The following is a 23549-nucleotide window of genomic DNA, read 5'->3' on the forward strand; positions in this document are numbered from 1 at the left end:
GTTATAACAACAGTTGTTATAAAAACATACATGGATTAAAAATATTTTTACCTGCTTTTAATAAAGAATATTTTTATTGCTGGTAATTAATATTGGTAACTAAACCAAATGATTCTTTTTTTGGTGTATATTATTCTGTAGTATATGCATTTTTATATCAGCTGTTGTTGGTGAACAATCTTGTTTATACTGTTCAGGATTATACTGATTCATAACTACCTGAAACCCTAATTTTTAGGTTAGCAGAGAGAATTCCTAATGCCAACCACTGAAATATAGAAATACTGGAATGGGAACTGTCTATGTCCAACGTGAGCGGAAAACGAACATGAGACAGATAGATTTAGAGGTGTAGTTGTCATTGTCGCACAGTGCATGCGCATTGTACCTAACGTACCGTCCCTTCAGAAAGTGATTCCATAAAACTTAATTGTAGTTAATATTAAGTGATAAAATCTCATAATTCTATTTTATTAATAGAAAAATTTCAATGCTTATGAATATTAAATAAATGTTGAGTTAATCATTGTATCATATAAATGTTTTTATAAACACTTTCTACAATAACTTGAATTATGAAAGATAACTTGCGATTTGTGATGAGAGAGATCGTCATAAACTTTTTGAGCGGACTGTAAACAAAGAGAGGTATACCTCTAAATCAGCTATCTTTGTTGGCATGGGTTTCTAACGCTAGCGCCCATTCCAGTATTTCTATATTTCAGTGATGCCAACCAGTAACTGCCATCAGCCAAAGTATACCAGACCACAATATGCACATCAAATTGGTCATGAACATCTCATTAAAATTAATTTACCACTTAATTGGACCAAGGGATCTTCACCATTAAAAAACAGCTGAATAATAAATTAATGTATTTCTTTGATTATTTTATGATTACATATTATATATACCAATTCAGGAATCAATAGATATGCCATTCCAAGATATGTGACAAAAGAATTAAGGGAAACCTTGGTAATAGTAGAATCTCAATACAGAAAATTAATAAGACTACATAAACATGAGAACTTGTTAAAGTCCACATTTATTTATACATGAAAATTATGAATAATGAAATAATAGTGATCCAAATATTTGAAGATAATGAATAAAAAAAATTATTAAAATATAATTATTAAATTATTTTTAATTTTGAAGCTGCAAGCAGAAAGTTTGCCACATCTCTTTCAACATTTTCTTCAAAATAAGTAAAATGGAAATTTTATGATTGTAAATTTTAAAATATCCATCTTAATTTTACAATTCACGATAGGTGAGATAGATCAGTGACGATACTTCAAGAACTGCTATTGTTAGAAAGTAGTGGTTCACGAGCCAAACTTTTAAACATTCTACTGTGAATAAAATAATGCCTTACTTTTTTAAATTAAATTTCAAACAGCCAAGTTTTAAAGAGAAATGTAAGTGTGAATTATGGTTAAAAAATTTAAAAATTTTATGCCAGTTTTTATCACCTTTACTGTGTAAAATTATAAATCAATAATTACAGACTGAAGTTTACAGTATTAAAGTATATACAAACATTTTTTGATGTACTGAATGAAGATTTTTGTACACCTGCATATTAAACAGCAATGCAGAAAATTAAGTTTATTTAATCAGTATTATTAAAATTTAATGGAAAACCCCGTCATTTATGTAAAAGAAAAATCTTTTATTTGAAAAGGTTTTGGATTCGAATCCCAGTCAGACATTATTTTACAGGCTTCTAAAAAATAATTTCATTGTCACAGATTGGTAGATTACAGAATGCCACTCAAAATAACTGAATGTAGAAGAGTTAATTGCTGTTGGGCTTTCTTCCTCCAAGCCAATTATAGACATTTAACACATACATTCATTTCTCCAAGGGAACATATTATAGATATTCAATTGTGTCAACAACAAAAATAAATTAGTTGAAAAATATTTTTTTGATAGGTGAATAAAATGAGCATTTCCTTAACATATTCAACCTCTGTATTTCTTGTTAGTATTCAGTGATTCCGAAAACAAATAAAGTGTAGTAGTACTATTCAATTAAGATTAGATAAGGTAATACTTTGAATAACTTTGTTATTTTTTATTTGTAATTTCATAGCAGATATTAATTTTCACATTAAAATTGAATATAAAGATTAATTAAGACTAAAATTACAGTAAAATCAATATTATGGCGGTAAGTTTATTATTTTGACATTTTGAAGTATTTATATAACAAAATTTAACTGTGTAAATATTTTTATTTTGACAAGAGTTTGTAAAATTATAGTGTCATTAACCTTTCCTTTAAATATGATTATCAATTGGCAATTTTACAAATCCAGTTTTCCTTATTCTACAGTAGAGGTTGTTACATAAGATTTTGCATGTGTAGCCGAGTGACTTTTAAGGTAACTGCAGGCATTCTATCAGGTTATTCCAGTTTTATAAAATTTCGTTTTTACAAAGAAATGTAAGAAGATTCTTTTTTTGTGATGATATAAGTAAAATCTTATATTGATATTTGATATGCATTTTTAAACACTGGTATTACCAAAATATAGATAAATGTGATCAATTTATATTTAAAATGTAAAAATTCCAGCCGAGTCAATTTGTAAATAACTTGTATTTCTAATTAATTCAAGTCGAAATAAGTAGACCTATCGCTCAGAAAACATTAAAACCAAGGAAGAATATTTTTTAACAATCGAAGAAACTGTAGCTCGACACAATATAATTTTTTAGGTTCGGTCGTAACGAGATTGTTTGAAATCGTATTCATTTTATTTTTAAGGTGCTTACATTTTAGCTAAATCATAATATGATGATACTAATTCAATTCCATCTCTGTAGTCTGGCGTTCATTATGACGTTCACCATGTATTTGTCCTATTCATTCCGACATCGCCCTACATTTCGGAAAGTATCCTACGTCATGTACACGATCATTATATTTATTTTCGTATTCTTGAAAAAGTATTTCCAAGCTTAATTGATGGAAATCGTTATGGATATCAAACCGACTACTTTCCAAAAATAAAAATATGAATTATTACGCTTACAAATCGAACAAAGATGGGTAATACTACTTCGGAGTATATCTAATCGACCAGGTAACGGCTTCAAGAGCCAGCTTCTGAAATTTTATCAAAATTAGATTTTGATCATCGCATCTAAAGGATCTAGTTCATCGACGTTAATACTGAATGTTCTATCTGACACAACAAAGACAGTATTTACTAATGCGAACTAGTTACTGATGCTCTAGAAGATATCAATATTCCTGTACATACCAAGTGTTGGGATGAAGTTCTATCAGCCTTAACGACCTGCCTCTGATGGCCTAAAGAATGAGGGCGTTTAAGATGTTTGGCTACTGTGAAAAAAAATATTTTGAAAGTTATTAGGGAATAATTCACTACAAAAATTAAAAGAGCATTATATAATTCTTCTTTTTTAAAGAACTGAAAGCTTTAAAAGATTGATGCTTTGTTCTCGACTTTCGGTCTCATGGTCGGGTCGTGCTCTGCTAGAGCCTACAGAAATGCCGGGTAATTCAAAAATATCTTTACAACTTTAAAAGGATACAGAGTCGAATTTAGATAACTTACAGATTCGGTTGAAGCCTCATTTCACAGCAAAACACATCGAGTTTTGACTCGCGTAGTTCATAATTATCGAATTCGGCCACCAGTGTTGTAAAAGGATACATTTCCTGGTGCGGAACGTGTCGTTATGTGTTTTGGTTTTACGATTTGCAGTCAGCAACTGCTGTTCAACGTAATTTTCGTATAGAGTACGGTGGGGAATTTACTCTTGGTACCAAACCTTCGCCGAGACAGGTTGTTCTGTTAAACATACAGGACGCCCACGCATCCTGAAGCTGCTGTGTAACTACTCGAAGAAAGCTTTGTCCGTAGTCTGAAGGAATCAACTCGGCGTAGGTCACGTGAGACTGGCTTTTCCCAGATGACTGTTTGCCGCGTATTACGTAAACGATTGCCCATGAAGCTGTACAAACTAACCGTAGTTGAACACATCACAGATGACAACAAACTTGCTCGGCTGCAGTGTTCTGTGGAAATAATGCAGACAACGATATATTTTTACACAATGTAATTTTTAGTGATGAGTCAACGTTTCAAATCAGCGGCGAGGTAAACTCCCATAACTGCCGAATATGGAGTAGCGAAAACCCTCGTGAAACTTTGCAGCACATTCGCGATAGCCTAACTGATTTGTGCCCTAAACAAACAAAGACTGTACGGCCAATTCTTCTTCGAGGAGGCAACCACAAAGGTATCGTTTATATGGACACGCTTCAAAATTTTCTAATCCCTCAGGTAGAAAATGTTGACTTAGATGGACGCCATTACTATCAGCAAGAGGAGCACCACCTCACTACCGCCTAGAAGTCCGAGATTTTCTTGATACTCAATTCCTGGGTTGGTAGATCAATACCATTACATGGCCACTTTGCTCTCTAGATTTGACCCCGCTAGGTTGTTTTCTTTTGGGGTTTCATTAAAGATCGGGTTTATGTATCACCTTTATCTGCCGATCTTATTGAGCTAAGACTTCGAATTAACGCCGCAGCTGCAGAAGTAGTGCCCGACTTGTGGGCTACAGTCTAAAATGAAATCGACTTGGTGGGATGTATATCGTGTTACAAATGGAAGCCATATCGAACTAAAGTGAATGTCGGGTGACAAACTTGATGTGTTATTCTATAAAACGAGACCTCAACCGAATCTGTAAGTTATCTAAATAAATTTTTATCTGCTTTTAAAGTTGTGAACTCCGTTTTGAATCACCCGGTAGTCTAATTTACTCAAGCAGAGCTCTAGCGTTCGTATTTAATGTTTTTGTAAGTGATAGACGTATGTATCCAAGCATGATGTATTTGAATTAACGAATGTTATTTTCTTTAGTATTTTTTGCACTCTGGTTGAGTTTTTAGAATATATAATTCAAAAAGAAATTGGATTTCCATTAGTCCGTGCATATGTGTATGCACGGACACATATAATATATATATGCATTGTGTATTCTATGAAGTTCCTTATTTGTTTATGGCATCGGTTGCTTTTTTAAACCGTTTTCTGTTGTAACTATTCTAAAAAAAATAGCTTTTTCTTTTAATCATAACTTTATAAGGACTGTTTCTATTTGTCCGTGAATAACATGGGTATTGCATTTATAAAGTTTAGTTGTTATGTTTCTGTTGTAGTAAATGTTTTTTTTTCTGGAAGATCAATAATTTTTCGTTACCGTCATTATTTAGCCAAATATTCAATAGCATAGAAACATTCCAAGCTCTCTGAGATGCAGGTGTTTTTCAGAACTCAAATCTATACCTTCACTCTGATGACCGCAAACTTTGTCTCAGTAAATCTTATTACTTAAAAAAAAAAAACGATTCTAACTGGTGCCTCTTGTATCTCATCGTCTTTACACGCACTCTGCCAAAATATCGGGACAGATAAGCCAAAGCAACAAAATCAATGTATCCCTTTCTGTTGTAAAACGATGCATTCTATTCACCGATTTAAATCGGAAGTGGAATGGTTTTACAGTAATAGAAACAAGAGTCATTAAATGCGAAAAACATAATTAAATAAAAGAAAATCAATTTCGTATAATGTCACCAAGAGTCAGCTCCTTATGTGTGTGAAATTTAATTTAATTTAATTGAATATCCGGTTGAGACGTGTCCATGTACTGAACTTAGGGTCTGCGTTGCAGTTTGGAATCTAACAACGTCAAGTTTAGCGGTGACGTATCTAATTTTTTTGGTTTGTTTTTTAACGTTTGTTCTTGTGTACTATATAGTGCTGAAATTAATGGTTTGTGATTTATGACTGAGCTTGAAATTTCATACTGGAATTTAAGTTTACTTGCAACTGTTTATTGTGTATTACTTATTTTGGGGGTTCCTTAAGGACTCCCTTACCACGTGCTTTTGTCAGGAAACTTACTTATGGCTCCGCAAGAGAACCGATTGTAATTATAATTGTTATTGAGAAAAAAAAGCTGATTTACCGACGACATACTTTATGTTAAAACCGTGTGGTATTGTAAGACCTATTAACGAAAACTGATTGTTTATCAGGTTAAAACATTTCCATAAAAACTATTTTTTTTTCCCGAATAAACAAACTTTTTGACGAATCATTTTAATGAATTTCATTATACCGGCTATGCTGTATAGGTTAGACAACAGAAGTTGCTTGCTTTATGATTAGGAAGACGTTAATGGTGTTTTAAAAATTGGGATATCCTGCCGATTTCAAATTCAAAAACATAAGTTCACGTACTTATTATAGTAAAATCTAAGAGTTTAAGTTTATGCACCAGATGGCATTGAAATAATCCGATTAAATTTTGTGTGACTCATAATTTCTTAGAATTTCAGCAGTGTTTGTACACTCAAACGAGGAATGCTGCTCGTTAAAACTGGTTGGCAGGAATAGCCTATATAAAGAGACGATGGTGATATTTCTATTAGATCTAGCATAACAATGTTTCACGGAGGATCTATGTATATTTCATTTGGAATCACAACAGCGATCATCCATTTAGTTTCTGCTACCCACAAACCTGTTAGTGGAGTCAGTGAAGTTTTAGCCCTCATACCTTCCGGTATTATTGTAGGGTCAGTTAATGAAACGTGGACCGGTAAAATCTATTACTCATTCCGTGGAATTCCATTCGCTGAGCCGCCTATAGGCGATCTTCGATTTAAGGTTAGTCAAATCTTTACTGAAATATTTGTCGTTTAGCTCAATTACTAACTAGTTGTAAAAGAATTATCGAGTTAAATATAAATCCATAAAAATTTTAACTTTAAATATTTTTATTTGTGACGTTAAATTAATTTATATGAATTAAACGATTACTTTACTCGGAACAGAGGGTAATTTTACTTGTAACGATTTTTTAGAAATGGCAAAATGTCATAATCTCCTATAATTTCCACCGAAAATGTTGCAAAATCTATTAAATAAACGGGGTTAATTATTTACACATATTTCCCGTTTATTAATATGTACAAAATTTGTAACATTTATTGCAGAGAAATTATACACAGTTCAAAAACAATTTAAATAATAGCATTTTTTAAAAATACAAGTTGTCTTTTTAGAAAGATGATGGTATCGCCAAATTAATTTATTTAAATTTTTTGACTTGTCCCTTATGGGGACCTCGCAGTTACTTAGGTTATAGTTGTCTTCTATCGAAAAGCAGATCGTTTCGAGGTAGGCACATTTACCAAACAATTTTCTACGGTTTAACTGTTGAAAAGTTATTTAAACGTTGCCGTACTTAGTTATTAAGCCGCTATAATATGTATATATTTTACAATAATAAATACCGATTTATTTTTACTCTCATTAAATGTAATGTCACTTCATCAATAGTTTCGTTGGTGAACTTAAAAAAAGGAACTGATATATAAAGGACTGATTGTAATTTCTTCATAATGAGCAGTTTTACAAGAAATTTAAAAAAATATATCAATAAAATTACATTTATAACCACAAAATGGAAAATAAAATTTAAACATTTTGTATAGATTCTGAGTTTACTTTTGTGCATGAGAAGGTTAAAGTCATGCCATAACAGTGTAAATAATCTTTATTGTGTCAGTAAAAAGTTCTTAAAACGGAGTACTGTAATTGAAGCGCACCTTTGTTTATTAGTAATCGCTAATAATATTTATCATCGGTCAGTGACTGTATAGTAAGTATATTTGGGGCGTTATATTTTTAATGATGCTGAAGCCTAATAATTTGCATCAAAGTAATGTAACTATATGGCGATCTTATTTTACTCTCCAGTTACTTTTCTGTTAACCTATAGTATTTCAGCAATTTCGTTTTGTTCAAAAACTGAAGAAAACTAAACAAAAGGCCCGTTCATTTAATCTAACTGGGCTCAGATACCTTGTAAACATCGTCCTGTTAAGAACACTGAATCACCGTGGAGCTCCTCTTGCAGGAATAACCGTCGAGAGGAGGTTATTATTTACAGTTTGCGAATAGGGCTCACTAGGATAGCTCATGGATACCTCAATACTCAGACCGCTGCATTCGTTTGACTAATGTACACTACAGCGTTGTGAATTGTGTCTGTTATGCGGCATCGCGTAGCCTAGGGGCTAACTTCCGAAATATCTTAAAAAACAATGGATGATGTTATTGAATGTTTTACGATTTCTTAAGGCTCCGTTTATAATCAAATATTTAATTTTTATTACAGTATGTTTCAGCTATCTATACTATGGGGCGTATGGTAGATGATAATTTTATTGTTTTAATTTAGATTATTAATATAATATTTCATTGTGGTTTTATTTCGCTTTTAGCATTTGTCACAGGCGTTTTCAATTTATTCTGTATTTTTATACATCTGGGTTTTAGTTTTTAATTTAATTTATAATATTTATTTATTTACTAGATAAATATCGTGTCCGGGCGCTGATGGCGTTACTTTGTTGTGCGCCCAAGAAAAAAAAATATTTCTATTATACCTCGAAAACAATCCGTATCTGGAATTAATGGGTGTCAATGAAATTAATTTCATTTTGCAATGAGCAAAAATATTCTAAAACTGTACTTGTATCTATCTAATTATTAATAGGCAAACTTTGTTCTCGCCAAATGTGAACGTTAGTAACATACTATTTTTTATTCCAAGATATATTTATGTGTCTATGTGTCTGTGTACGTACGCGCCTGTAATACAATACAAATAGCATGAGAACGCTAATATTATTTTATATTGAATAAAAGTATTTCACGCGGGCCGTGCTAAATTTGTAAGCTCTTTCATCTGTTTCTTTGTCCTTTCGAAATCAAGAAATCATTTGGTATTCCCTGATTAATATAAAGTTAGTTATCAAATCATTTTGAAATTTTTATTTGTGAACAGTAAGTAAGGATGTGTGTATGTAAATATATACGTTTCACATGAATGGTATGTATGGGGCTACCTTATGTTATTTTTTTTCACATGGTGCTTTATGTTTTATTTGTTTCATACAATATAGCAAATAATTCCTCATAAATATCTTTGTATCTAGGTTTTGAATTTTCTACCACATAGGGGGTTAAAAAGCGGCTCAATACTTAACAATAAAATGATTAATTTGGTAATTCTTTAGTCGGCTGAAAATATAATTCTTTATTTCAACATTCAAATATTCGGCAGATGTCAGAATAAGTAATGAGTGAGCGAATTAGGAGACTTCTGCTACAGAATCGACATTTCCATGGGAATTTTTGCAGACGGAAAGCTGTGTGCCTACTGCTCATTACAAACAGATTCATTTTCCATACGCTGATCTCTTACGTAATGACCCCAGCACTGATGTCGAATACAAGCACCAACAAAAAATAATTTTATTAACTATATTACGCAACTTGGTTTTATATAATTTTTACTTATAAGTTCCATAAATTTTTCTATGGGTTTATGATTTTCTTCAAGTTCAACTAAAGTTGCAACTAATTACATTTTATAAATTCTTACAAAATTTTCTATCGTTTTCAGCATTTTTGTTTATAATATTTTCTTAACGTATTGTTGTTGGTTTTGAATAATATAGTGGTATTTAACTTACAGATTTCATTTTTAATATAATCCCATTTAAAGGGACCCTGTTCATCTAGCCATCTGGATTATCCAGGCAGATACACCACCAGTCTTACGTTATTTATTTTTTATAAAACTTCATTTCATTTGTAATTTGGCTCAATTTTATAAAATCAGTTCGGTAAGATATTATGAAATACACACACAGTAGAATTTAACTCTGACTTATTCTTAATGTGTACGTTGCAATCTGTTAAACTAGTGAACTATAAGCAATCCCCCTCTACGACCCAATGAGATGAGGATGATATGTAAATGAGATGTAATCTTAAACAAACTCAGGCCGACCGTTCTTGAGATGTGTGGTTAGTCGAACCCCAACCGCTAAAGTACACCAGTATCCATCTCTAGTATTCAAATCCGTATAAAAGCAACTAACTTTAACAAGGATTTCTACCTCAGAAACTTCCGACTTCGAAAATAAGATGTTAAACAAATAAGATGTGATTTGGGACGACGAGTTTACACCAGCCCAATGGGCTACTAGAATGAATTTCATTAATCCATTTTTACTTTTCCGACTATAACGACATATACTGCTATAGCAGCCAAAGTTATAACGGGAAATAGACCGGTAAAAAGAAATTGGTCTTTTTTAAGTTTTGTGCCTTAAAGAGACATTTAAAATAAATTTTAACAAAAAAATTAATTGTAAATAAACTGCGAAAAAGAATTTTTATTCCACTGCTCTCAAGTCTAAAAAATTTATTTTCGTCAGACGGACGTTTGTGAATGCATACGTACATTCATTGGTTGATATTTGTTCTTATAACTCTGGACCCCGTCGACCGATTTCCTTCAAACTTGGTAGACTAGGTACCACCTTCCGGAGGAAAAAATGTATTAAATTCTTGCAAAAATTGGAAAAAGGAGTGAGGATGTTGTGGTCAAATTAAAATTTCAAATCTTTACTCGGGCTTTAGCAAAAAATTTTCATACAAAAGTAGAAGTATTATTTATCAACATCACAAATTACCAGAAACTTGTATTTATTGTACACCCTCTCAAAAAACTAACTACATATATTTTTTTAGCTATATCTTGCTTTAAAAAAGAAGCTATCTTATTGTAAAGATGCAAATAGAGCTTAAAATGACTGAATTGGAAAAAAATCATTTTTTTTTAAAAGTAAAGAAAGAATGAATACATTACTTGATTGATGTAGCCAGGAAAGTTATGCAATTCATTGCTCGCGTTTTTAAATTGTAAAATTAATATTTTTTATATTTACTTCTCATCAGCAAATTAAATACTGCTGATTATAGATCCATGTGAGTTAGATGAGTGTTTGCTTATATGTAAGCTAAACTGTTGTACCATACTACTATGTCCAGCGTAACGATTTCTAATTTAAAAAAAATGCGGGTGACAGTGACTGCAGTTGTTATTCCATAATTTGTAGGCCTATTATCTTGAACATTTTCTAGTAACCTTATGTATTTTACACTTTACTCTTATTGTGATTTCAATAGACTCTTTATGATATTTCAAGCTATCAAGCTTATATTCATTTCTTTTTAGTTTGATTGAACAGAGAGAGTTATACTTAATGTTAGAAAGTAAGTTCATATATTTAACTGACATAAAACTTTTCAATTTTTCTTAATTTTGTAAGTTTTATATCTTTCTGTCTTTAAATTAATACATCTGTATTAATTTAATTAATTAATAATGCATACAGATGTATTATTAAATTAATATGTCTGTATGCATTATTCAGAATAATTTGTTTTATAATACTGAGTTCATCATTTTAATCTGGAGAGTTTTAGTGACATTGCTAACAATCCATATATAAATGCATTAGAAAGGCCTGTTTTTTATTATTTGCCAGTGAGAGTCAACAGATGTGGGTAAACCAACAAACAATCAATAAACCAACAATGATATTGTTGGTTTGTAAGACTGAAGATTTATTTACTACAAGGTTACAAAAATTAAAGTAATAATAATTTTTTATTCACAATGTATGATTACTCATGCATTGTTTTTTTAATTACTGTCAAAGGTAAAATAATTTATGTTGGAAACTATTTGTAGTAAAAATAAAAATGTTATTTTGCTAAATTGTTGTCGATGGATGATGATCAGCAACAATAATAACTTAAGATTTAAACTTTTTGTAATGCCACTTCACAAAATCAAACTGTTTCATAAAAATGTTTTAAAAATTTATTTCAAAATAAACCAGTTACTAGAATGGTTGCAAACATGACCAAAAGTTTTAAAGTAAGCTTTAAAAATGTTTTATTTCATAATTTTTTTTACATCTATGGGCAGTTATGTAATTAAAAGAGGTTGTATGGATGTATTTCCTTTACGAATTTTAGTTAGACCAGTGAACTTATAAGAATCCAAATATAATAATAAATTTCTTAGGTATCATTTGGAAAAATATAGTTAAAAGAAGAGACAGACTTATAGGCCACATACTAAGGCATCCTGGAATAGTCGCTTTAATATTGGAAGGACAGGTAGAAGGAAAAAATTGTGTAGGCAGGCCACGTTTGGAATATGTAAAACAAATTGTTAGGGATGTAGGATATAGAGGGTATACTGAAATGAAACGACTAGCACTAGATAGGGAATCTTGGAGAGTTGCATCAAACCAGTCAAATGACTGAAGACAAAAAAAAAAAAAAAATCAGGGAACAACTGGCTTTGCCAAAAACAATGCATAGCATTGCTAACTGTAAACATGTTTACATATCTCATGTACACTTGTATTGCTAACTTGATATTACAAGTTAGCAAAAAAAACTAGATGTTTATTAATAGCTGGTTTTAAATGTGGATACCGCTGTTCTTTGTTGTATGGATTCACAACTACAAGTCTCAGGAGTAGTTGACCTGTGTCTATTTCAGACTACATGTTTACTAGAACATTTACACTTACATTCCAGTTGCGGTCAGGCCTGGCAAGCAGGTAACAGTAATTGCATTTGCTTGTACACATGCACACAGACCCAACAGTAGCTTGAAAACTAGTTGGAGAAAAATAAATATGTAATTCCTTTAAAACTCTCTAAGCTAAGTAAAGGTAGTATTAGTGAAAAATAGATTTTATATGAACTTTAAAAAAGTTGCCTAGTTAGGATGATATGATATAATAATCAGATATTAAATTATATATTGAACATATCTAATTTTAAGGATTTGAAAAAAGATTACAAAAAAAATAAACTATTTTTATATTTTCAACCAAATTTTAATATATTACATAAAAATGTTACTTTTATTTTCAGCAGTAAATGTGTTGATTAATGTTCTAGTAGATAATTAATTGTTTTTCAGATTAACACTTTTTCTAAGGATACTTTCCCTTATAAAATAGTTGGTGAATGAATTGAGCACAATCCCATGTCTTTATATATATATATATTTTTTATGGTTTTTAAAGTATACAAAAGTATCCACAACCAGATGGAAATGTCCAAACGTAACAATCAGTCCAGAGCACTTGGAGTCACTTGATGTAGAGTCCACAGATCACTGTCAAACACTCGAAGTGGGCACTCCATAACAATATGTTCTATTGTCTGCTCCTCCGCTTCGCAGTTGCAGTCAGCAGATGGGCGGAAACCCCATGTCTTCAAGGTGTAACCACACCTCCCTTGACCCGTCCTACTGCGGTTCAGCCTCTACCAGGTTTGACGCAGTAGTTGGAATTCCTAAACCTTCTTTGTTGGATCTTGAACCTGGTGCGCATTGTTGTTGGACGTTCATTCCATCGTTGTCGCCACTTGGAGGCCAGGTAAATAGAATTGATACTTTCCCAATCAGCCCAGGGCGGTTTGTATGACCTCAGCCAAGTTGATGGTAGATCTTGTAGAGCATCGTACAAGGGAGAGTTCTTATGAGAAGTGATCCTCTTGAGCAAGTCTGCCTTAGCTACTGTACTCCTCAGATCTTGCGAAGCAATGTTAGCCAGGACAGGCAACCACTGAATGGAAGTAGATCTAACAGTGCCAGTGGTAACCCTCATGGCTTCATTGAGCTGCACATCAATCTTTGTTGTGTTTTCCCACACAGGGGTGCAATATTCACCAGCTGAATACGCAAGAGCGAATGCAGCAGAGCATAGAGTACTGGCATCCACACCCCAACTGCTTCCGGCAGTCTTGTGAAGTAGATTCACTCTTGAGCTAAGTTTCTTAGATAACCTGATGCAATTTTGCTTGAATGTCAAGAACCGATCCAGAATGATTCCCAGATTTATTGGATTCTAATTATGGGGCACTTTGATTCTGTCAAAAGTCACATGTAGCTTCCTTAGGGCTTTTTTATTATTTAGATAGAATGCAGTAATCTCAGTCTTATTTGGGTTAGGTTGAAGTCTCTATTTACGGAAGAAATCACTCAATTTTATCAGATCAGCTGTCAGCACAATCCCACAGTGCATAAGATCCTTACTCTGGAAGACCTATTCTAGATCATCTGCATACTGGATTTTCATGGAGTCCGTGTCTGGCATGTCATGGACATACAGATTAAACAAAATAGGGGACAAAACTGATCTCTGAGGTAGACCATTATTCAGAGTCCTCCATCTACTAGCCTGTCCATTCAGGGACACCTTAAAGTGCTTGTCAGAGAGCATGTTGCTTATTACAAACGCCAGCCTTTGACATGGAGTGACCTTAGTAAACTTCGTCATCAATCCCTCCCTCCACACAGTGTCATAAGTTACTGTAAGATCCACAAAAACTACAGCTGATTTGAGACCTTGCTGAAATCCAGCCTCCACTAGAGTTGTTATGTCTTTATATTACAAGTGGCTATAGTGCTAAAGACCCACTTTTAGTCAGGCAATTAAAAATTTAACTTTATACTGAAATTTGGAAAATAGATCTTGAATTTCTAATAACATTATTGATAGTTATATTGCTGATTAATGGGTGGTAGTTTTTGATACAGACATCAGTGTTTTATAATCTATGAACACAAAATTAAATTTAATAATCGACTTGATTTTTCTTTTTTTTTAGGCAACAGTTAGTGTTAAACCATGGAAAGATATAAAGAAAACAACAAAAGAAGGACCAGTATGCTACCAAATAAATTCAGATATTTGGGATCAAGCTGATGAAGACTGCTTATTTTTAAATGTCTACACTGATTCAGTAATATATATTTTACACTTATGTACTTTTAAAACATATTGCTTTCCTGCTACACAGTTTACACTGTATATCTGCACAATGTACTGTTTAAGAGAAAGTATGCTTTTGTAAATTTTGCATGTCAGGTTTTTGCAGAACATCATATTTCATGACCCCCTCTAATTAAAACACACAATTTTACCACTAAAAAATTCTGGAAGGATGTATAAATTAAGCTCATGTATGTATGTTGTTGATCTCTCCAGACTGGATGAACTAATTTGAATAAAATTTGACACAATGATTTCTCTTTACTGGATATTGGTTCATGTTAATTTTGATCTCAGTTATGAGGGCAGGTAGATACGAACCTTATGGAACCAATGTCTCAAAATTTTACTCAAAGGCTAGGTAAATAATTCATATAATTTAACACTCCTTTCTTATGGTGTGTGGACTTATTTAAACCCTTAAAAATAGATGGGGAAAAACTCTTTTTTTCTTTTTTTGTTATTTCTAAACTCCAAGTCACAGTCTTTTATTAATTGGATAATTCTATTAGATTTGCATCTCACTTTGCTTATGTATTTGAGCAATTTCATTCAGGAGTAGGGAATAATAAGCCTAATTGTTTTTTTGTTAGTTACCATTTTATTGATTTCTTCATAGTGAATAACCAATTTTTTTGAGATTATGGTCAGTTACAAATTAAATAAAACAGTATTCATTAATTTTTTTTGTCTGAAAAAGAAGGATTTTTCAATTCAACCCATACCCATGTATACTTTTTTAATATATGTTCAGGCCTTACTCTTCACCATCATTTTTGTTTTTTATTCTGTAAAGGAAGATAGATCAGAGCCTTCCTTGGTAATCCTATTTAAGTTTTCTTCAGATAATTGACAAGGAAGAATTTTTAAATGTTAAAGTACATTTCTGTATGGATAATTAACATGTTTAATTTTAGTAAAAAAAAATGTAACGTAGTTTTTTAATAAAATATTTTTGAAGACCAAATTTCAAAATGTTTTCAGTTGTTTTGTAACCATTCTCAGAGACTGGTGCTGCCTAGTATTAACTGATGTTACTGCTAACAATTTTTTTTTTTTTTTAATTAGGGATATACACATATTAAGAATGTGTGTAATTTGAATTGTTACTGGTCATTTAGTAGTTATTATGGTCATTTAGTTTGTTTGAATATTTCATCATTTTCAAATTATGAATATCTGGGAAAAGTGTGTGTGATTTGAATAGTGTCTGTTCACTTTGCATATTGTTGTATCATCTGGTGAAGATGCTACACCATGTCACATTGTTATGTAACCATATATAAAACAATTCTTTTTAAAGTAAGTCTTAATTACAAAAAAATGTAGCATTCAGTTTTATTATTAACTGAAATCACAGCTGATTGATAAATTAAACCGCTAGCTAGTATTTTTAAACGTATGTAAACATTAAAGCTAGTAAGAGAATTACCATGATGAAGTAACAAGGTGTTGCACACCTGCCCAGCGTTGCGCAGTGGCTCGTCCCAAAATCCTTTTCCCGCCATGATGTTTAAATTCGTTTATGCGGTTGGCGCACAAACAGAAGCAAGATATCAATGTGATTAAAGGCAGAATTATCAAAAATAAACAAACTTTTGAAACATGAAAGAATAAAATTTATTGAAGTATATGAAAATTGGCGTCAAAATGTGGATTTTTACTGTAATATTTATAAATAGGAAGTGCCGTACTCACATGTGTATGTACACACACTTCCAAATAAATATGGAATGTAGGTTTTTTTGTTTATTTTATATAAAATTTAATTGACTGTATGTGGAGTCGAGAATTATGATCTGAATTATTAATTTTGTTTATTTCTTAACAATATAATAATTTCTAATAATTTTTCTTAATAAACAATTTACCTTGAATTAATTATTAATGTACTATTAGATACAGAGCGGTTCAGAAAATAATTAACTTTAATTATTTTAATTCAAAATGAAAATATAATGGAAACATTTTATATGAAATAGAAAATAAAATAGTTTTCATTAACATAAAAACCAAAACCGACTCTTTTGCAAATATAAAGATCAATTAGTAAAGTAAAAGATTATCATATTTCATAATATCCAAGTAACTTATTTTATAATATTCTTAATAATTCATATGGAGTTACAATGCACTAAAGTTTCAACTAATAAACAGCCAAATGAGTCGTATTTGTTCCTTTATAACACACACCCATTAATAGAAAATTTTTCATATATATTTCACAAATTTCGTAACTTTATTATTTCAGTACATACATGTGTATACGAAAGGATTTACCAAACATGTATTAGAAAAATCAATCTAACTTTATATTGAAGCCTGAGGGAACAATTCATCTATGCAAACATTTAATTTGTATAAATCATATAATTTTTTAGATTAATTAATTTTAGAACTTAAAATTGAATAATAATTGAAGATGAAGTCAATAAGTTCAAAGAAAATTTCATTCCATTGATCAATTAGCCAGTAATATATTCTTTTCATTTTTCCCATACAGGCATTTGAATTCGAAATTTAATCATATTTATTTCATCAAAATTTAAATTCAGATAAAAAACACACTTTTGAACTTACCATGTTCAATTTTTATATTATCACGTGATTTTCCGCATTTTTGTAGCCACACACTTTGTAATGCTTCATTCTCCGGGAACGGAAAATATTTCACGTTCTTTTTCGCTGGCGAATCAGTTCTGCTCAAACAATTGGGGAAATAACACGACGGCATGTTTACATTTATATCAGAATAAATTTGTATATAAAAAAAAACACTGTTTAAAAGCGAGTAGTTATAAAATCGAGAAAATTCAGAAACAAACTATCCGTGTAAAAGCTAAAACAGAATTGTGTCTTCAGAGAGAAAATTCTTTTCTGCTTTGTCCAGGTAAAAAAATGAGTCAGAGTTGTAAAACAAAACGGATTAAGATATCAAACCTGAATGCAGAACAATTGTTCTCTTTATTGCACGCGGTTTAAAATGGTTTACCTAGAAAATGGTTTACCCTTGCATTTCATTTGACTAATTAGAAAAATATGTATATTGAATATAAAATTATTTTTCACTAAACAACAACTTTTTATTTCATTTTTATTTCAGTATTATAAAGTAATATTCATTTTGGTATCCGTAAAAAAATAAGTAATATCTCATTTTCCCGTGTAAATTAGATTATTAAAAGCAATTTCTTTCAAAAATTGTTTTGTGATAATATTTTTAATAAAACTAAAAAATCATCAATTCCGAAGATTGGCCAAAATAAATAATATCAGATCGTTAGTTAAGAATCAATAGACTTGTATAAAATATTTATTTTTATTAAGGATTATTAAAAAAAAATTTTTTTATTATATTTAATAAATATTACAACTTTATCAGTACCAAATAATACTAATTCATATTGAAAGTGAATAATCATTCATAAATATTCTATTGTTAGCTCGTTTAATCATTATCATGTATTTAAAATTTTGTAAAATTGTTATACAACTAAAAACTTTTGTCCCAAAATCCCTTACTTATATGTTCAAATAACCCGGTAGAAAATGAGATTTTGGGCCGAGCGTATATGCATGCGCGCCAAATACTGTGCGCAATGCTACACCTTGTTACTTTCATCATGAGAATTACTGTGTTGAATCATGAGAGATAATCTTAACTGTAAGCCTCAAGTTATTCTCGATCTTTTTTTTTTTAATCAAGTGATAATTCAAGTAGAAATCTAGAAATTTTAATAAAATTTAGGAAAAGTAATCAGCTGTTTCTACTTGGGCTAATATTTCATTAAAAGATCATAGAATGTTAAACAGAACAGCCATTCTTCCAAGGGAAAAGGAAAATTTCTTTTTATTCAGTAAAGCTATTTCTATGGAAAGTGACTTGTAAAGTTATATTAATTTTAAAAATATAAAAAGACTATTAGGCGAGCAGCAGTAAAAGACAAAGAGAATAAAAACGTAGAATATTAGAAAACATTGTATACTCATAAGTTTTATTATTCATTCTATAATATCTCTTACTTGTCACATAATTCAGTTTTATTAAAATAGATTGTTTTTTATACAACAGAGTATACAAATCAAGTATTCATGATTACTTTAAAGAAACTGTGAATTCATATTTTTCAATGTATTCTAAGGGACATTTGAGTTAAAGACCACTTCCATTATACTGTTCAACAGATAGGCACATAATGATGCTGTATGTAATAAATACTTACCTCACTGTCATAAGATATTCAAAAGTGCTAGATATTTTAATTTAATCTTTCAACATAGTATGAAATAAGCATAAAAGAGAATAAATATATTATATTAAGTTCTCAGAATAAAACTGGTTGAATGCTGTCAAACAGGAGTGGAAAAAAATAATTTTGTTCTATTTTTTCCATGATAGAAAAGAATGAAAATTATTTAAAACATAAACTTTTCTAATGACAAAATGAAACAAATAAGTATTTACATACATCAAAATATTCTCTAATGATTATTGAAGATGTTTTTTTTTTAATTATATTTTAAATTTAAGTTTTGGGTTTAAAGTGTTTCTTTTTGTTGGTTCCTGGTGTCATAAAAGTTTTGTTTTTTACATTTTTAAAGTTGATTCTATGTTTAGTAATTTATTACATGAATGGTAGATTACAAATTACGGAAAATAATAACACTGATAAAATCTATTTTTAAAGACTGCTTCCAGATTTTTTTTAATGGTATCAGGTTTTGAGGTAATTAGTAAAACAACGGGGATTGAATTTTTATTAATTATTTTAGACCCTAGCTGAATGCTCAGGATCTGTGCTGTAGCAGACAACCATGCCTATGCCCAGGTACAAAAAGGTCTTGTACTTTTAATGATAACAACTTCGAATTTATGTTTCAGATAGATGGTAATAAACCAGTTATAGTATTCTTTCATCCTGGAACATTTTATTCTATGACTGCTGCCAGCTCCTTGCTTGGGCCTGATTATCTCTTGGACCATGATGTTGTTTTAGTTACTGTCAACTATAGACTGGATGCACTTGGTCAGAACATGATTAAGTACATATGCTGTGTAATATATGTTTACTAAAAGTCTTAGAAATTTATTAAAATAACACCATAAAAATATAACTATTACAGGTAGAATGTAAAAAGCTTAGTAACATATAAAATTATATTTTGTATTATATGTTAAAGCAAATTATAAATTATACTTTATTGTCAGAATATTATATTTTGAAAACATTTGGGTTTATTCTATAAACTGGTCTGGAAAGTTGAGATAGCCTAACAAAGTAATTTTCAATGGAAAACAAAGAAATATTTAATGACTTCAGAGTTATGCATGTACATGAAATTATAGAATAGAATTATGCATGCAATGGTGGAAGAACAAATATTACCTTCTTAATTTTTTTGATGGTCACAACATTCATTCTTAAATTTTGTACATCCACTTTAAGTAAATTTATGATGTTCATATTTCATCTCAAATAGACTGATTCTGTTAATTCTACCTGTTTTTATTATGTATTAATTTTGTATTGAACGTACATAGATCTGTGTCTGATTTCAAACAAATAATACATATTTTTCTTAGGAAAATAATATTTACCACTAACTAATATTTATTAAAGTTTCTAGAGATGCCTAGTCTTGGATGTAACAGTGACAGTGGATTTGATGAGGTTAAAACATCACAGCTTCATTCATCAGACAGCTCATATCATATACACACATATGATATATATGTATATATATATATGAATATGTATGTAGGCTATTTATACTGTAACTATTTTTAGTTTTTGTAATATCAGTAAATCAATTCAGAACATTATATTTAGTGACGTAAAATCTGAATAATGAAGTATGATATCTAAACAAAGAGAACAAAGAAAAGAGATTGTTTTACAGTTAATACAAAGGTTAAAATACAATTATTTACTTTTAAAACGTTTAGATGGGAATAAATTTTATAAATCTTTGTATAATAAGCCAGAATTTTACATTATTTATTAATCAAATGATATTTAAATGCCTAATAACTTAAATTTATTAATACATTATTTTAATTTTATAATGCATTATTTTTATGCACAGGTTACTTAACGACTGGAGATAAACATGCTGGTGGAAACAACGGCTTTAAAGACCAAGTTGAAGCACTGAGGTGGATTCAGAAGCATATCAGAAGTTTAGGGGGAGACCCAAACCAAGTAACAATAGCTGGATATAGTGCTGGCTCCAGAAGTGCACTTCTTCATATGTTATCACCAATGTCTAAAGGTTAATAATAGATAACTTTTATTTTTAAGGAAATAACTCTTTTTTAGAGTATATTAGCCAGTCAGGACTTGCTTTGCTCGCCCGATCAAACAGCCAGAGGCCTCTGTGCCCTGGACCCCTGACATGTTTGAAATCCTCATGGTTGTGAAAATATTAAATATTTTACAAATATTCATCAAAGAAAAAAATTAGTCATTTTACTTCATTATATTTCTGCTGCCTTTGTGACTGAAATATAATTAATAATGAAATAAAAGGATTAATTTTCTTTCTTTAATGAATATCTTTAATGCCTTAATCCCGAAGGGCCTAGATTGACGGCTTAATACCTTCCTTGGGTAATGGATATGTATCCTGAAAATTTGAAAGTAATTGGTCAGTTGATTCTTGCACAATGCTATAGCAAACAGACCAACTTTCACATTTATATATTTATAAGACTGAAAATTAAGTTGTTTGATTTTATTTGTACATATTAGTGTAAAAATCTGTAACTAAAAAAATAAATCTAACTATTTTTATTAATTACTAGATGTATAAATTTCATGAATAAAAAAACAGGAACTACACGACCTGTAGAAATTACATTTGTAATGTGTGTTATATAACAGTGTATGTGAAAGGTAGTATGCCTTCAATAAGTTCATATGGTGATAAGAATAAAAAAGGTGTCAATCTTGCTAAACTTTCTTGGCGTCTGTGTAGTGCTTAAACTTTATCTCTTCACCAAATTTTGATAAAGTTTAAATTATTCTTATATTATCCTTATGAGCTAATATATTTTCTTATTTATCAGAAACTCAACTGTATGCTAAACCAATAATACAATACAGATTAAAATACCTAAAAATAATATTTTGGGATATTTGTTTAAAAAATTTATTTTTAATAAAATTATTAAATTTACCTTGTATCTGTTTGAAAAAGTTAAAATTTACTTCTTCTCTAATAATATTTTATTCAGAAAAGATTAATAAAAATGTTTAACTTTCTTTATTACAAAAATAAAAAGGTTAGATAATTATGTTGTATTATTAGAGTACAGTGGTCATTACACTTTACATCCACCTTGATAATGGTAATCGTAATGATTTAAACATGTACAGAACTCCTGAATTCTATAAACTATAAAGGATATAGATGAGTAGTATTACTCCTAGAATCTTACAGTAATATAAAATTGTCTTTACATTGAAAAATCTCATTTAGAGAAAAATAATGCAACAAGTATTTGATTGATTGAAACAGACTTATATATATATATATATATATATATAGCAATACAATTTTTAAGGGTTTTATAAACATATCAATGGTTTTCTTTAATAGTATTTCTGATGTTGTTATTTTTTAACAGTAAAACTATGATAAAATTTTCATAATTACATTTATTCTGAATAGTATCCCTTTCTTCATCTTTTTATTCAAAAGATTAATAACATTCATTCTCCTGATACACAGCGACCAGAATTTCATGATTATCGGTTAAACAATTCCTAAAATTTAAAGCCAAATAATGGTCAACACACACGTGCATGCGTGTGTAGTAATAGCTGATTTAGGTTGTTTTAATTTTAGGATAAATCTCTGAGATACTTTGTATTCAAAAATGAATTATCATAGAAGGAATAAAAAAAAATTATATTTTAATACTCAAACCATCTAAAAAATCTGAGACAAGGAAACATTATTTTACTAATAATATATATATTTTTTAAATTTTATAAATTTTACTGTGTAATGGTAATTATACAAAACAATCAAAGTTGTAAATATTATTTAATTATGTCATTAGACTCATTTTATATAAAAATATTCTTTACACATATTCTACATCTAATTAATAACACAAAGATTACAATTTACCCTTTTATATCTGCTTCATAATCTAATTCCTGAAATTGTATTTACCTTAAATCTTAATTGACATAGATAAAATTTACACATTGTTTCCAGCACAATAGCTCTTTTATAAATAAAGGGATATTGCACTTACATTCAATATATTACATATTTATAATACAGTGTATTGCAAAATAAATAAATTGTTATTAAAATAGTAAATTATTTATTATACTTATTTATTATTATTACTTACTTATTATTAATAGATTACTTGGTATAAAATTAATAAATTACTTTATTATATTATAAGTTAGTATACATTTTTTAATATCAATTGGTTAAAAATATTAAAGTATCAAAATCAAATAATCTAAATTTAAGAACATAAAAATGTTATTTCATTTATTAGGATAATGAGATCTGGTTGCACACTTAAAAAACAAATTTTAAATTAGTTTCAAAATTTTTTTCAAAACTTACCATGCTACTTCTTGAGCAGCTGATCTCAGGTCCAATTCTTAGTAAAGGACTTTTTCATTTATAATTTCATCTATCCTACCTCCTTAAAACATATGTGTGAGCATGTCTAATGTAATACTAAAAGAAAAGGTTCATCATTGGTTTTGCCAATGA

At 29.9% G+C, this 23549-nt stretch overlaps 1 protein-coding gene across 2 annotated transcripts in view; it reads left to right on the forward strand.

Moving 5' to 3' along the window:
• The first annotated feature begins 6453 nt into the window (after positions 1–6453).
• The window catches only part of LOC142322090 (esterase E4-like), a 42940-nt gene continuing 25844 nt past the window's right edge, over positions 6454–23549 (forward strand). For both annotated transcript variants that reach the window (XM_075360765.1, XM_075360764.1), the window contains exons 1-4: positions 6454–6735; positions 14635–14769; positions 19681–19825; positions 20886–21071. In XM_075360765.1, the coding sequence (XP_075216880.1) occupies positions 6511–6735; positions 14635–14769; positions 19681–19825; positions 20886–21071 (691 nt within the window). In that variant the 5' untranslated portion in view covers positions 6454–6510. The remainder of the gene's footprint in view (positions 6736–14634; positions 14770–19680; positions 19826–20885; positions 21072–23549) is intronic.

The sequence above is a fragment of the Lycorma delicatula genome, chromosome 3, assembly GCF_047948215.1.
Source record: "Lycorma delicatula isolate Av1 chromosome 3, ASM4794821v1, whole genome shotgun sequence".
NCBI classification, from domain to species: domain Eukaryota; kingdom Metazoa; phylum Arthropoda; class Insecta; order Hemiptera; family Fulgoridae; genus Lycorma; species Lycorma delicatula.